The sequence below is a fragment of the Macaca fascicularis genome, chromosome 6, assembly GCF_037993035.2.
Source record: "Macaca fascicularis isolate 582-1 chromosome 6, T2T-MFA8v1.1".
Classification (NCBI taxonomy): Eukaryota; Metazoa; Chordata; class Mammalia; order Primates; family Cercopithecidae; genus Macaca; species Macaca fascicularis.
In genome coordinates, this window is record NC_088380.1 from 99,872,194 (window position 1) to 99,887,744 (window position 15,551).

A 15,551-nucleotide genomic window follows, 5' to 3' on the forward strand; every position below is an offset into this window, starting at 1 on the left:
CCCAATACCACAAAGCATTTTCTATCTTCCCCAATTTTTCATGCTTTTAGGTCCCTATTTCTGACCTGGCCTTGTCACCATCTATACATCAGGTCATTTTTAACCAAAGACAAGAGGAAAATGGTAAGATGTGCATGTTAACAGAAGAGGGGAGCCAGGGTCGTTCACTCAGTCAAGAGGAACAGGTGGGGAGGGTGAGTTAAGGAAGGGAGGGGTGGATGATAATTGGCTACCACAGCAATAAAGATTTGTCAACAGGGGCAGAGAGAGAGGAGGGAAGAAGGAGGGTGGAGAAAAAGGTGTCTTTGCTGACGGTCCCTAGTGTCCCCTTACAGCTGTTCTCAGCTGCAGAGTTCTGAAGCTCAGGTGGCCATGAGATCCCTAGAGACCCTCTTGGCACTCCTTTGACAAGGCTGATTTAAATGAACTCTATTCTTGGGAGAAGAAGGAAAAACTTACAGGTGTAAGAGTGATTTTCACAGCAGCCTTTTATCCAAAGCATCTTATCTGTAATGAACAACCCCCTCTAGTAACTAGGTGGCAAGAAGCACTTAAGCTCCCAGACAAAAAGGCTCTTTTAAAAACTGTCCTCTATAAAGACAACTGGAAAAGAGAATAGAGAGAATATTCAAAGTTAAGCTCAAGTTGAGAACAAATGCATCAGCACTGTGTCTAAGTTACTGGTAGCCAAGATGCCAAGAGAAGCTAATGTGGGACTTGAAATGATTCACAGAGGGCGGGGCGCGGTGGCTCACGCCTGTAATCTCAGCACTTTGGGAGGCCGAGGTGGGCGGATCACGAGGTCAGGAGTTCAAGACCAGCCTGGCCAACATAGTGAAACCCCATCTCTACTAAAAATACAAAAAATTAGCCGGGTGTGGTGGTGTGTGCCTGTAATCCCAGCTACTTGGGAGGCTGAGGCAGGAGAGTTGTGTGAACCCGGGAAGCGGAGGTTGCAGTGAACTGAGATTGTGCCTCTGCACTCCAGCCTGGGTAACAGAATGAGACTCCCTCTAGAAAAAAAAAAAAAAAAAGATTCACAGGAAAAAAAAGTATTTCATAGAGAAATCAATAGCAGAGCCTTTAAAATGTCATGGGCTGTGTCCATTTACCAGGGGAGCTCAATCACTCTTATGCAAAAATCTAAATTAACCTAATAGGGTTGTTCAGTTCTGACTGGTTGCTTTGCTATGTATATTGCTACAGAACTTTCCATCTCTGAATAAAAGATGGAAATAATTTTAAAGTATCCAATAAAAATACATATAGTGAACTTATGAGGTGCCAGGCACCTCTCTACGTATGTGTCAGCCCAGCAACCTCCAAGGCAGGTACTATCCTGTTCATGACGGGAAACAGAAGATCTGGGGCTTTATAAACATGCCCACAGTCTGTGGCTTGTGAGTGGCACAGCAGGACTCTAAGCTGGGTTGTCTGGCTTGACTCCTTGCTCTGAAGCCCTGTGCCCGCTGCTTGTGCTCTGGCACAGCTTGCCTGGCACTTTACCACTCCTTGTTTTCGTATCATTTTTTGGAAGTGGCTGCTGGGCTGTTCTCAGCACCACCTAAGAAGACTGTGTAAGCTCCTGGGGTCCCATCCTGCCCTCCCATGTGCTGCCACTTAGACATCTTCATTTCACCATCTACAATGTGAAGGGTTGGGATTCCTGTAACTGGAGAACTAGCAGAGCCCATCAATAGCATTGGGCTCTGCTAGTTCTTGGAAACACTTGGAAGATTACACAAATGCTAGGCATAAAATAAATGTCAATAAAAACACATGGCAAAAGGACTTGCAAAGTCAAGTCAGTGTCTCAGTCCATTTGCATTGCTATAAAAGAATACTTGAGGCTGGGTAATTCATAAAGACAAGAGGTTGATTTGGCTTATGTTTCTGGAGGCTGTACGATAAGCATGGTGCCAGCATCCACTTCTGGGAAGGGCTTCAGGGAGCTTTTACTTATGGTGGAAGGCAAAGGGGGAGCAGGTATGTCACATGGTGAGAGAGAGGAGACGCCAGGCTCTTTTTAACATCCTATGAACTTATTACCAAGGTGGGGCAGGGAGGACACCAAGCCATTTGTGAGGAATCTATCTCCATAACCCAAACACCTCCCACCAACCCCCACCTCCAACACTGGGAATCACATTTCAACATAAGATTTGGAGGGGACAAATATCCAAACTCTATCAGTCGGTTTGTCATGGGCACCAGTCTGCCATCATTAACTGATTCCTAATCATGACTTTGGGAAGATAAAGTGGCAAGGAACACAAACTTGACTGAGATAGCAGATTCTTGCAGTAATCCAGATCCTTGGGCCACATGAATTTTAAATATGACTGATAGAAATAGTTTGCCTCATTCATTCTTTCAATAAATTATTGCTGAGAACATTTTATATGGCAGACACTAGAGGCTGGGGACACCCTGGTGAACAGGACAGTCTCTACTCCCACAGAACTTACTAATGCAATTAGTACCCAGTTATAATTATGACAAATGCCACAAAGAAATACAGAACAAAAGACAGCATATACCCAGAGGACCTGGAGAGTGTGGGGGTGGGGGCAGGGGTGGGTTAGGAAAGGCTTCCTGAAGGAAGTGATGCCTAAGTGGAGACCTTAAGGATATGGAGGACTCAGCTAAGTGAGGAAGGGGTGGAGGGTGGTGTTGGTGGTACACAGTCTACTTAGCGCATGAGGACTTTTGGATAGGAGGAGCAAGGAGTACTGGAGAGCCTGAAGGAAGGTGTGTGTGACTGGTGTGTGGAGAGTGGGAGGAACAGGCAGCGAGACTGGTAAGGTAGATCATGCTATCCATGTACTCCATAGTGGGATTCTGTAAGCCTATTTGGAACTCAGGAAGTATGGAAGGGCAGTCAGCATGCTTCTAGAAGCCCCAGCTGTAGAACTCAAACATGCTGGCTAATTCTGTGGGCTCATCTGCAGGAAGCACACTTCTACATTTATAGTCCTAGACAGATGTGAAGTTCTTATTGTCCATCTACAAATGCTCACATTGTACCAACCATTTAATTACAGTAAGAAAAACCAGCCAGGTTGGTCAGTTGAATGAGGCAGGCAGGAATTGAAATGACACATCTCCACCATTGCACCTGGCAGAATCATCTGATCCCTAACTTGAGAATTAAGCAATCATATCAGAGCCTCCTACTTCCACTACCACTGTCAGCTTCCTGTCCCAGTCTCAGAAAGGTAAAACCAGTAGAGCAGGTACACGTACACCCAGCATTCAATAAAACAAACCCAGCATCTCACCTTGAAACCTCTAGCTTCTGCCTTTGTCCCCTTTGCAATCAGTCAAAATGAATTCATTCTCACATGGAAAGTAATGCTTCAACACTCCTTCTTGCATTCAGCAGATAATCTGTAGTTTAAAGAACGATTTTTTTTCACAGAATTCCCAAGTGCTTTTATAAACAATAGTGAAACCCTTCCATGCTTCAGTAAGAAAAGCGCATTTTCATTTTACAGCTGAGGACAGGAGCCTGTTGAAGGTCCAGTGGGAGAAGGGACTAGGGAGGGCTCCTCATAGTCCCGATGTTGTGAAACTCACTCATCCTTGAGGCTTCTCGTAAATATGACCAGAGGCACCGCCCACATTACTCACTCTGGGTTTTTAATACCAATGTTTGATTGAGGCTTTCTTCCCTTCCTCCTACATTATTCCTTCAGAAGATTTTTAGAAACTGGAGGTTAAGGATTCAGCTGGGAGAATGCCCTTACGTCTTCTCAGACTGAATACTCCTAAGCTGGAGTCTGTTCCTGAGATAGCCTTTTGGTATGAAGAGAAAATGATATGATTACAAGACTGTACCCTTCCCTCCTACCTCTGCCGCCCACTTTCAAATACCCCATTGTTAACATTGTACACTTTTGAAAGTAAAGCGAACACAGGGGAAACAACCTTTTCTCAAAAAGTGTGCCAGTCTCCCTTCAAATGTATTCTGTGATTTCCAATAAATCAACTCCCCCAAAATAATCCACTAGAAATCACTCCGACCCCCACATTCTAGCCTTTGGAACCAAAAGGACTTATCTAGCCTATGTGGTATCACTGGAATTGTCACTTTGAAAAGATTAGTCTTATCCTATATAAACATATGAGGCCCACGATGGAGAAGTGGTTAGGAATACAGATGCTGCGGTCAGACTTCCCAGGCTCTGCCATTTACTAGCTGTGTGAGAGGCAAGTTTCTTAACTTCTTTATGACTTAGTTTACCCACCTGTAAAATGGAGATAACAGGTGGTGAGGAGAAATGGGATAATGCAGCAAAAATGTGTAACAAAGGGGAAACCCTCAATAAATGGTAAATATGATTATTGTTCCCCTAGTAGAAGTTGCCCCTGGAGGGCATGTCCTGCACTTTACAAAAAGGCAGCTCCGTGGAGCAAATTCCCTGCTCCCACTTCCTAGAGCCCTAACAAGTAATAGCTCTGTGAATACTTTGTCATGGGCTTTTTTTTTGTTTGTTTTTAAGACAAAGAGGCTTGAAATGAGACAAAGGAAAAACAAATACCAGAATTGCAAAGTTAACATTTTTATTGAACTGAAATTGGTGTAGAACAGGGGCCACCACAGCTGCTGAGCTCAGTAACAACTGAAATGCCCCTGTGACATTTTACCTTTGAGAGTCCTAACACGGTTTGAGTGGAACAGCTGAGAAACAGCATATATATAATTTAACACCTCAAAATAGTTTGAAATGAGCCTCACAGCCTTGTTCAATCTTCAGGTTACAAATAACATTGATAGCATCTTCTGTGGCCTTCAGTTAGTAGTGCCAGTTAATATCGTTTCCGAAAACTTTCCTCTCAAAGTGCTGGCTATAATTTTTTCTCCATCCAGTACATGTAAGAAAAGGATTTAGTAATACTTGGGCAAGTAATAAACTGTAGAACTTTAAAAGTAGTAAAGGCATATACCAAGCATACGTGACTCCACACATTTTCAGAAAGGCAGTGGACTGGCTAACGAGTTTCTGCCAAGTTTCAGAAGCAAAGAATGCACTAATGAAAAGGGTAAGGCATCCAAGCAGAGTGTCTGAACTGATGGACCATTTTTGTCTAAAACTAATTTCAACATCTTCCAATATGCAAGCAGGCATTTGTTTTACATAATAAGGTGAAACACTTTATAAGAGAAAACTCTAAAGCTTATAAGATCAATCAGAGAAAAAATTAATACTGAATTTTTATAATCAATGCATGGAGCAATGATATAAACTGACCATAACAATTTTGTGAGAACAAGTATAAAACATCCGTTACTACTTAAAGAGTTGAAAGTTAACCCCTCTAAAGTATTCAAAGTGGAATAAATAACAAGGTAGGAAATGCAATACCTATATATTTTAAAAAGCCCACATCTAGTTAATGTTCTTAGTTTGTTTTAAATCAGTTGTTCATTCAATCTGGAGTTGATTTAAGGATGTTGGTAAAAATCTTCAAAAGTCCTTCAAATCATTTTAGATGAAATGTGATAGAAAAAACTATACAACTCATTCTCTAATCTTGCTATTTTTTACACCATCCTTCCCAAAAAGAAGAGAAAAAAAAAAATTCTTCCACCAGAGTAACTGACATTAAGTGGCCACTATTCCTATAGTAATCATTTTTAAGAATCTAAAGGTCTTGCAGTAGGAGATGGAAAATGATTATAAATATTTTAATAGGCTCATGCCTCATCTTCAAAAGGGATGAAACTTGGATAATGGCAGATTCAGAGATTTATAACTTTCAAATTTACAACTAATAGACACACTTTTTGCAAGGATCTGTCCAACACATACAACTAACATCTAAATTAAGGCTTTTACTGGTATGTGATCAGGTCTAAGGGTATGCATTGCTGGATTTCCATTTAGCATCTCCAGCTTTCATTGTTACCCAACTTGTAAACCAGATGTGCTGATGTACAGGGTAGGAGCTCCAATGGCTAACCATTCACCAACTGGAAGGCTTGTTTGTAAACAGGTTCTGAAATAAGAGCTGGCAGTGAAACAACTGAGGAGGTGCCTCAGATCATGCAAAGGGGAAAAGTGATTTGCACCTGCTTACATGATGGACATTAAAAAAAAAAAGCCAACAGTTGACCTTCAGTTCAACATTTCAAGATTTACAGACCTAAAAGTTTAGAGCTACATCTAAGTCAATGGTTCTCATACTTTAGCTTGCAAAAGTCACCTACAGGAAACCAGTGAAAATGCAGATACTTAGGCCCTATACCTAGAGATTCTAACTCAGGTGATCCAAGTGGTCCAAGCACCTTTTGCTTTTGAGAAACCTTGCTGATAGCAAATAGCAGCACACAGTCTTCGATTAAAAGGCCAAGATGTCCAAGAAATAACACCAATGAGTTCATTACCTATAGACAAACCCCTCATGAGACTCTATCATAATAATATGGTGCCTGAATTTATCCCCATTTAAGCTTCCCTTTCCTTTTTTCAATTAAAAAGTTTGAAATAAATTAACGTTTAATAATGATTGTACCAATTCTGAGGTAAAAAAAAGAGCACCAGGGATCTCAATGCTAAAAGAAACAGAATTCCTTAGGAGGTCTATGCTACATAGAAACAAAATTTCTGCGGTAATGTTATAGAGTGGTAGTGCAAAAGGGTCTTGTTTCAGTCTTTAGTCTGTATACTTCCGTATATTTTAGTATATTATCTAATCTTTCCAGTTAATGTTTTAGAAGAACCCCAAAGAGAAAAGTTAATCTACATGCTCTCTCAAGTTTTCTAGATAACCAACATTTTTCTGGTTTACAGTGATACACAACAAAGTTATTTATTTTTCTGGATGCTGGAGACAAACATCTTTATTAAAGACACTACCAAAATTTTGGCAAACATTTCAAAACAGATTTGTAAACATAATGCTTCCCTTTTCAACTGGCAGCACTTTGAAAAGACAATACAATAAGACAATACAACTTGAATCAACATTAGTTCAAAATCCTTGTATTTTTGACCACATAACTTATGTTCCCACATGATAAAACAAGTGACAGTTTAAATCAACGTCAACAGATAAACTCCATGAAATGAAAGTTTGTGCTGTTTGATGAATCACAGTATGTTATGGTTAAATATATCCACTCTTTTTTATATTCCTGGCACCAGGATGAAAAAAAAATCTTTAAATATACATCTTATGTAGGTAATAGCTTCTTTGCATATCTCTCTTCAAAAAATACTTTATAGCAGTATATAAATAGGTTACCTACACATTTAATTTTATAATTTTGTCCCAAAACTATAGATCTGTTTCATTTTCATGACATATCAATTTTTGCCCAACATTAATAAAGCTGACAAACTCGTTGAAATGGAAATGCTTTTGTCTTCCACAACAAAATTAGCAATTTGATAGAAAACAAAAACAAAAACAAAAAAACACCCTACAGTAACACTCGTCAGTTGTTTAACCTGAGCGTTTGGCCTACTAGGAGTAGCAGCTTTTTTTCCTTCATGCACGCTCACATCCACACCACCTCTGCACACATACAGATCGAGCACACACTTCCAGATGCTGGTAGGCCACAATATGCTTCCCATTGCTCTAATCAAGTGGGAAGCAGTGTAGCTAATGATTAACCACACTATGTATACAACTAGCAAACACCTTAAGGCAACCATTGCAATGGGGGGTTAACTTGCAGGGCGGATTTAATGTTCTAGATCAAGTCAGCCTGTATATACATATGTGTATGTGAATCTATACACATACATCTTTCTATTTTTTAACCCTCCAAGACAATGTTTATTTTTTTTAAATTTTGTGCAAATTTCTAAATATTCTACCATTTAAGGCAAAGAGTTTGCATTAAGAAAGGTCAGAAAATAGGCTTACGTTTATCCAAAAGCATTTCACCTTGCACATCACTGTTGTTGTTTTTAAAACACATACAACTTTTAAGTGTGGACACTGGATCCCCAATATCTAAAAAATCATTTCTAATAACAAACACAAGTTTTTGAGGAAAAAAACTGATTTGAAATATAGACAATGGATCCCCAATACCTAAAAAATTATTTCTATTAACAAACACAAGTCTTGGGGGTGGGGTGGTGGGGAGGACCAGAAAGAGCAGCTTCGAAATGCAGGGAAGCAAAGTAAAATGGAAAAGAAAAAGTAACTCAAGTTTACTAATCCTGAAACAGCCAAAGTTTCACCTTTTTAGAATCTAGAGCAACTCATTTGGAATTTTAAATAAATAAGCTTAAGTTTATTCACATCTTCTGGTCCAAGCAGAGTTCTAGGGCCATGACTCTGCTTGCTGTTGGTCAAATTCACCTATTAGCCTTTTGATGTGAGCCAGCTTGTTATGAAGATATTCACATCTGTATTTTTCTTCATGGTAATTGGGACTAGACTGCAGATGATAAAAAAAACAAAAACAAAAACAAAAACAGAACGGTGAGGAATGAGGTTGCAGAATTTACAACATTTTTCAACCACAGGTCAGAAAATCAACAGTGACGATACCTACCTGCTTTATCTTCTGATATTCTTGTAAGACTTCTTCATGAACATTCTATAAAATTAAATATTAGAAATCAGAAGAGAATAACTTCTTTTGTGTGTGGCAATACAAACAGCTAACATGCATTTAGCAAGAGTATAGGAAATGTTGACTGTGGGAATATAACTTGAAACAATCTTTATGGAAGGCAACTTGGCAACAGCTACCAAAATAGTCAATGCAAAATTGACTCAGCAATTCTACTTATCCTATGGACATACTTGCCCCTCAGTGAATGACGCATATACAAGATTATTCACTATAGCGCTGTTTGTAAAGCAAAAGACAGTAAACAAAATTGAAATGTCCGTCAATCTATACAAAGGATACTAAGAGGCCATTAAAACATGGGAAAGTGCTTTATGTACCGATATAAAAATATTCTCTAAGATGCATTATATTGTTTAGAGAAAAAAGGAAAGTGCTGAACAATATGGACAGCTTGGTACCATTTGTTTAAAAAAGAAAAACAGAATAGTATTCTAAGAATTTCATTACTTGCAAGATGCTCATTTCTCCCCATTTTAATGAAACCAGTACAAATAATAATGTATCATAATTTAAGTTATTGGGACATAAAACAATGGTACATCTTACAAATGAAGAAACCTTAGATTCAGTTAAATATGGCATATATGTTGAAATTACTTGTGTATAAATGTACGTACATTTTATACCATGTGTACACACATGCACATACCACACACTTAAACACTTCCGAAAGAATACACTGGAAATCAGTAACAGTGATTTTCTGTGGGGGTTGGTGTGGGGGGGTCAGGTGCCTGGGGGGATAATAGCCTAATGTATGTACCAAGTACCAGGCATGGATTCAGGCACTTTACTCATGCTTACTTATGTTTATTCCTCACAACTCAATGATTATCCCATTTTATGGATGGGGAATTCAAGGCAAAAAGGCATTAAGTAACTTGCCCAAGGCCACACAAACGTTAACCACTCCTAACCAAGTAATCCTTGGAATTACATTCTAGTTTCAGTATAATTATATACATTGATAAATGACTATATAGAAAAAAATAAACCCCAAACCACCATATCACCAACCTCTTGCACCTCTGAACACCGATTCTTCTGGCACAGTCTCCTATAACTCTCACCAGCTTATTGAAAAAGATTAAGGCCCTCTAGTAGAAGATATAATGAATCTCTAGGACACAAATGCTCTCCGGCTGTTCATTGTTGTGGGAAAACTCATCCATTGTCTCCCGTAGGTTCCAGCCTGAACAGTGGTAGTGGGCTGGGACAGAGGCACCACTATACCATCTGTGTCCGTGAAGTGTGACAAAGTTATCTAGCCCACATGGGAGGGAAATACTCATTTCAATCAATCCCTTTGCTAAGAACTACAAAAAACAATCAGGAGACAGGTGAGGCATCTCCTGCTCTTTGTCAGTGGTAGTAATATTACTACTTCAAGTAGGAAAGTGAAAACAGAGTAAGACTGGTTAACAAAGATCAGTCTTTGTAGCTAGAAGCACCAAACTTCTTTACTTAAACCCCAAATATCTGTGTATTAAGCCCTCTTTATTTCCTATATCTTCCCTATTCTATCTCAGATTGAGGTTTAAAGAAAAATACTTGAAATAGCACTGTTTTGGGATAGCACCAGACCTCTGAGCTGTAGTCTAAGTTGGCAGTGTAATTAATCAAATGTTTAGCTGAATCTCAAGATACAACTTTTTTTCCTATTTAGTTGTGTTTGGTATTTTTCTCAATATGTGATATGTTATAGTGGCACAAGGTTTTTTTCCACTGGTAGAAATACAGGTTTACTATGTTAATTTATTTTCAAGAACTATTTCAAATATTTAGTTTCCTAAAGCAGCAGTGAGGCTGGTCTGCAAGAGTGCTTACTCTAAGTGCTTACTCTGTGACGGCTGAGGTTGAGCAGGGCAGGGAAAGAAAGAAGGTAAAATATGAAAGTCAGTCCATCTAGTTACAAATCCATTTACCTGATACTCTTTTGAGCCTGGAGAAAGGCGCTTTCTTTGTGCATCTAGTTTGATAAATCTTCTAGCTACAGTCTCCATCCTGGCATGCAAAGCTCTGTACTCATCATACTCTGCATTGAAGTCATCCTTATAATTCTGGCGTTGCTCATAGGAGACAATAGCGATATATTTTCTAATAAGAAAAAAAGACAAATGGAGAGTAGCTATCCAATAAACATGATTACACAAGTCTGAGATTTAAACCAAATATTTAGAGATTAGATCCATGCATGTGTCACTAATGTTTAATGCCACTCTGCCACTGGTTGGCTGCTAGGTCACTCCTCCAAACATCTTCAGGTAAAATTATTACACAGAGTTTGAGAGCTTCAACGAAGGAGAGTAAATGTGGTAAAGACATGGTGGCAATGGAACTAAAATGCAACTAAGTAAAAAGAAAACAGTATTTACACAGATCTAGTCTCCTGAATCTTTCTCTATCCAAGATAATTCACTACCACACTAATGGTAGATGCTAACCCATCTGTTACAAGTCACAGAGAGACAGAAGGACTCAATGGGTAATGTGAAACCAGGAGAATGTCATGCAGTCACTGAGTGCTGAAAGTCAAAGCTCTCTCTGGACCTACTGCTTTATGAGAGGCAGTCTGTTGCTTGGCCTTTCAGACATGCTGCCAGCAGACATCTTCAACAAGGTGCCTCAGGCTTGCTTCCTCTGTCCCTTTCCTCATATTTCTGACCAAGCAAATATATAAAGTATGAAAGGGAAATTACCAACCATTCTGTAAAATGAGGGTTAGACCAAAAAAAGGCATATTTCTCTAGTTCTTTTCAAACATTTAAATGTCATACTATGTTGAACAGAAGCCAGCGTTGTACTATTAGTTTAACTTACTTTCTTAATAAAATGCCATAAATCTGTGTTTTACTTTGGGATATGAATTACTCTTAACTGGTGAGAGAAGACCATTTTCCTAGAGTATCGGTTTATTCAATAATAAATAAATTAAAACAGCATTTTATTATTAAACTTAGCATTACAGTATTACTTTTTTTTTTTTTTTGAGATGGAGTCTTGCTCTGTCGCCCAGGCTGGAGGGCAGTGGCACCATCTCAGCTCACTGCAACCTCTACCTCCTGGGCTCAACTGATTCTCGTGCCTCAGCCTCCTGAGTAGCTGGGATTACAGGTGCATGCCACCACACCTGCTAAGTTTTGTATTTTTAGTAGAGACAGGGTTTTGTCATGTTGCCCAGTCTGGTCTTGAACCCCTCACCCCAAGTGATCCACCCACCTCAGCCTCCCAAAGTGCTAGGATTACAGGTATGAGCCACTGTGCCTGGCCTATTACAGTATTACTTATTTGTAGATCTGGGAACTGGGATCACATAAGGATCTGGCCTGGTTCTCTGCACTCTGTGTTCCTGTCATTAATGCAAAATTCCCTTGAGTTTTTGAAATAAAAATTGAGATTTCAAAGCAATTTCAGGCAGGTGGTAGGAGCTTCAGGATGCCCCTTGGGGATACACATATATTCTTCACTGCCATAAAATCTTGGAGTTCAGTCCTCTCCAAATGGTCTTATATAAGCCCATCAGTTCATTTAAATTGCTAATATCACAGATGCTTAGCAGGAAATGTGAGAAAAGTGATGCAGTGAGCAAACTTAGTGTCCTCATTAATATTTTTATTCATGCTGAGTTAGACAGTGTAGAGGTTTAATTTTCTAAGTGTAATTGAAACAGTGATAGTCCGCTGATGTAAAGCTGCCCTTCTGGTGTCTTAGCTATAAAAGGCACACTGCCAGCCAAGCAGTGAAGCAGTCCTTCCTGGGCATGGGCTGTATTGACTGTACACCAGAGGGAGCCCCGGTGTAAAAAGAGGTCCCTGGGGATAAGCATATATTAGCAACACAGCTAAACTGATCTTGAAACTCAGACTTAATTTGTTATATATTTATCATGCTTTCTCAAAATCACACCTTCAGTATTTTATTTAATAATTTCCTTAGGGAAATTATTCAGTGACCACAATTGTGTGGTCAACAACTGTGTTGCTATTCTAGAAGAAATTATTTGGTTACACTGGCATTTTTAAGAAAAAAGTTTCCCTACTTTTACGAAAAATTGTTGTAGTTCTACAGTTGGCTCTTTATGTGGTGATGGAAAAAATTTTAATAAGTTTTGACAGCTTAACTACAAGTAAAAGTAGTCTTATTACATAAAAATTAGAAATATTTTGGTTAAGTATGAATTATTCAAAGGTTGATCATTTAGGTTTTATTTATTTATTTTTATTTATTTTTTTGAGATGGAGTCTTGCTCTGTCGCCCAGGCTGGAGTGCAGTGGTGCCATCTCGGCTCACTGCAAGCTCCGCCTCCTGGGTTCATGCCATTCTCCTGCCTCAGCCTCCCGAGTAGCTGAGACCACAGGTGCCCGCCACCATGCCCGGCTAATTTTTTGTATTTTCAGTCAAGACGGGGTTTCACCATGTTAGCCAGGATGGTCTCAATCTCCTGACCTCATGACCGCCTGCCTCGACCTCCCAAAGTGCTGGGATTACAGGCGTGAGCCATCGCGCCCGGCCTCGATCATTTAGGTTTTATAGTATATCCCTTTAGTTTTCTTATGAGGCAACTTAAGTTCTGTAGTTTTGGTAATTTTTCTGAAAATCCATGCTTTTTAACTATTTTTAGAAAATTTGCTACATATAAATTGTGTTTATTTAAATAAATTAAGCAAACAATCACATAGTACTAGAAACATGACAAACATGCAGAAATGCACTGAGGCAGATCCAGGAACCATCCTTAGATAAGTAACCTGAAAAAAAAAACCTTTTAAATATGGAATTAAGGCCAGGCTCACGCCTGTAATCCCGGCACTTTGTGAGGCTTGAGGTGGGTGGATCACCTGAGGTCAGGAGTTTGAGACTAGCCTGGCCAACATGGTGAAACCTCATCTCTACTAAAAGTACAAAAAATTACCCGGGCATGGTAGTGGGCACCTGTAATCCCAGCAACTTGGGAGGCTCCACTTGAACCCTGGAGGTGGAGGTTGCAGTGAGCTGAGGTCGCACCATTGCACTCCAGCCTGGGCAACAAGAGCGAAATTCTGTCTCAAAAACAAAAAAAGGAGGGATTAACTAATGAACTTGGCAAAACACAACAGTCTTGAATCCATGGGGAAAAGTTTAGCATTATTTTTTAGTTTCCCCACATGATTTTGTTGTATATAATAAGTGTATGTCACTATTATAAAAAATAATTCAAAATCCATCAAAAAAGAACAAGAGCACTGCATTGGCAGTTGTTATTCAAGGGGGTTGACATTTAAAGACTTCTAAGGAGAAGTGGTTTGCAGTTAAAGAGGTGAACCCCCTCGGCAGCAGAGCCAGAGGCTGTCCTGGAAGCCTGGCTGCAGACAACGGACCCTTCCTGGGCCAACTAAATGGTAGGTCATAGCTGCCTTTCAAGGCCCTCCTACAGAACTCTAAAACCATTACATACACTACCTCAGATGAGAGGGTACTCAGCAAGGTTTCTCAAGTTCCTGTTAGTTAAGAGATGATAACCAGCATTATGGTTTCATACTGTATCATTCCCCAATAAGTATAGCTTTCACACTACTGTTAAGCAGAAGTAACACATTTTAAATCTAAAATGATCTTTACTCTGGAAATGAAAAGGGCTAAACAACATAGTTTAACATTGTCCACCATGAGATGCTACTAATAGAAGAAAAGTGTTCAGACAGCCCAGATTCCATTTTCCCTTCTCATTCTAGCTATTTTGCACATTTGTTCAAAGCTATTCAAAGTCCGATTTGTTTGCTCTTTCCCTCTCCATTTTTCCAGGCTCCTGCAACTTAATTATTTTCTTCTTTTTTTTTTTTTTTGAGACGGAGTCTCACTCTGTCCCCCTTGCTGGAGTGCAGTGGCCGGATCTCAGCTCACTGCAAGCTCCGCCTCCCGGGTTCAGGCCATTCTCCTGCCTCAGCCTCCGGAGTAGCTGGGACTACAGGCGCCCGCCACCTCGCCTGGCTAGTTTTTTTTGTATTTTTTAGTAGAGACGGGGTTTCACTGTGTTAGCCAGGATGGTCTCGATCTCCTGACCTCGTGATCCACCCGTCTCGGCCTCCCAAAGTGCTGGGATTACAGGCTTGAGCCACCGCGCCCGGCCTATTTTCTTCTTACAGAAACCTTTTATTCTGTAAAAAAGCTAGAATTATGTGTCCAAGTTATAATTTCTGTGATAGCCAGTTACAAAAATGTCCCCAGCTCAGCATTTAGCAACTTGTCACAACAAGAAAACATTATAACCATTACTAAATTGAAATGATCAGATTTTACTCTTCTCTCCTCTAAAAATTAAATTGAGGGCAGAACTTTACTTAAATAAAAATCAGTCTATCTTAACACTTTGTATTATTATGTGCAGAGGTTCAAGCACTTTGTCAGCAATAAACTATCCCTTTGGGGGACCCAAGTGAATGACTGGGCATTGATAGACTGTCAGCTTTGAAGAGTCAGATCCCTAAAATCTTTCACAATCAAATGCTTAGGCAGGCCCCGGAACAAAGGACAGGCTTCTCTATAGTTAAAGGCCAATGAACACAACTCAGAGCGGAGGGAGGCACAACCTGCTCATGCAGACAAGGGTAGATTTGGGACGGGCAGGCTAAATGGCAGCCTTTCAATTGCAGAGGTGGCTCCAGGACTCTATTTCTGGAACTTCTTACTTTTCTGATTTGCAAATTATGGGAAAAGAACTTGCAAAGTTTCTAAAATTAAGTCGCTCTCTCCATTGGCAGACATATGAACTTACATCAAATAATCTGGGAGTTCAATTGCTGAAGGTTCCAGGGAGGCAGTGCAATCCTCTTTAACTCCTACAAAGAAAAAAAACAAAATCAGAGCATTCATCAACCAGGAAGGTTATCAAATGCCTGTAATTCTAAAATAGATTAGAAACATCTGGAACACTTTTCCTCAAATTCTATTCTTCCATCTCAATAAGCAA

General features: G+C 39.7%; 1 protein-coding gene across 3 annotated transcripts in view; it reads right to left on the reverse strand.

Annotated features, from left to right (window-relative positions):
- Positions 1–6,815: 6,815 nt before the first annotated feature.
- The window catches only part of ELL2 (elongation factor for RNA polymerase II 2), a 77,089-nt gene continuing 68,353 nt past the window's right edge, over positions 6,816–15,551 (reverse strand). For all 3 annotated transcript variants that reach the window (XM_065546501.2, XM_073993892.1, XM_005557413.4), the window contains 4 exons: positions 15,357–15,420; positions 10,531–10,702; positions 8,522–8,566; positions 6,816–8,404 (listed from right to left, as the gene is read on the reverse strand). In XM_065546501.2, coding sequence (XP_065402573.1) covers positions 8,288–8,404; positions 8,522–8,566; positions 10,531–10,702; positions 15,357–15,420 — 398 coding nt within the window. In that variant the 3' untranslated portion in view covers positions 6,816–8,287. The remainder of the gene's footprint in view (positions 8,405–8,521; positions 8,567–10,530; positions 10,703–15,356; positions 15,421–15,551) is intronic.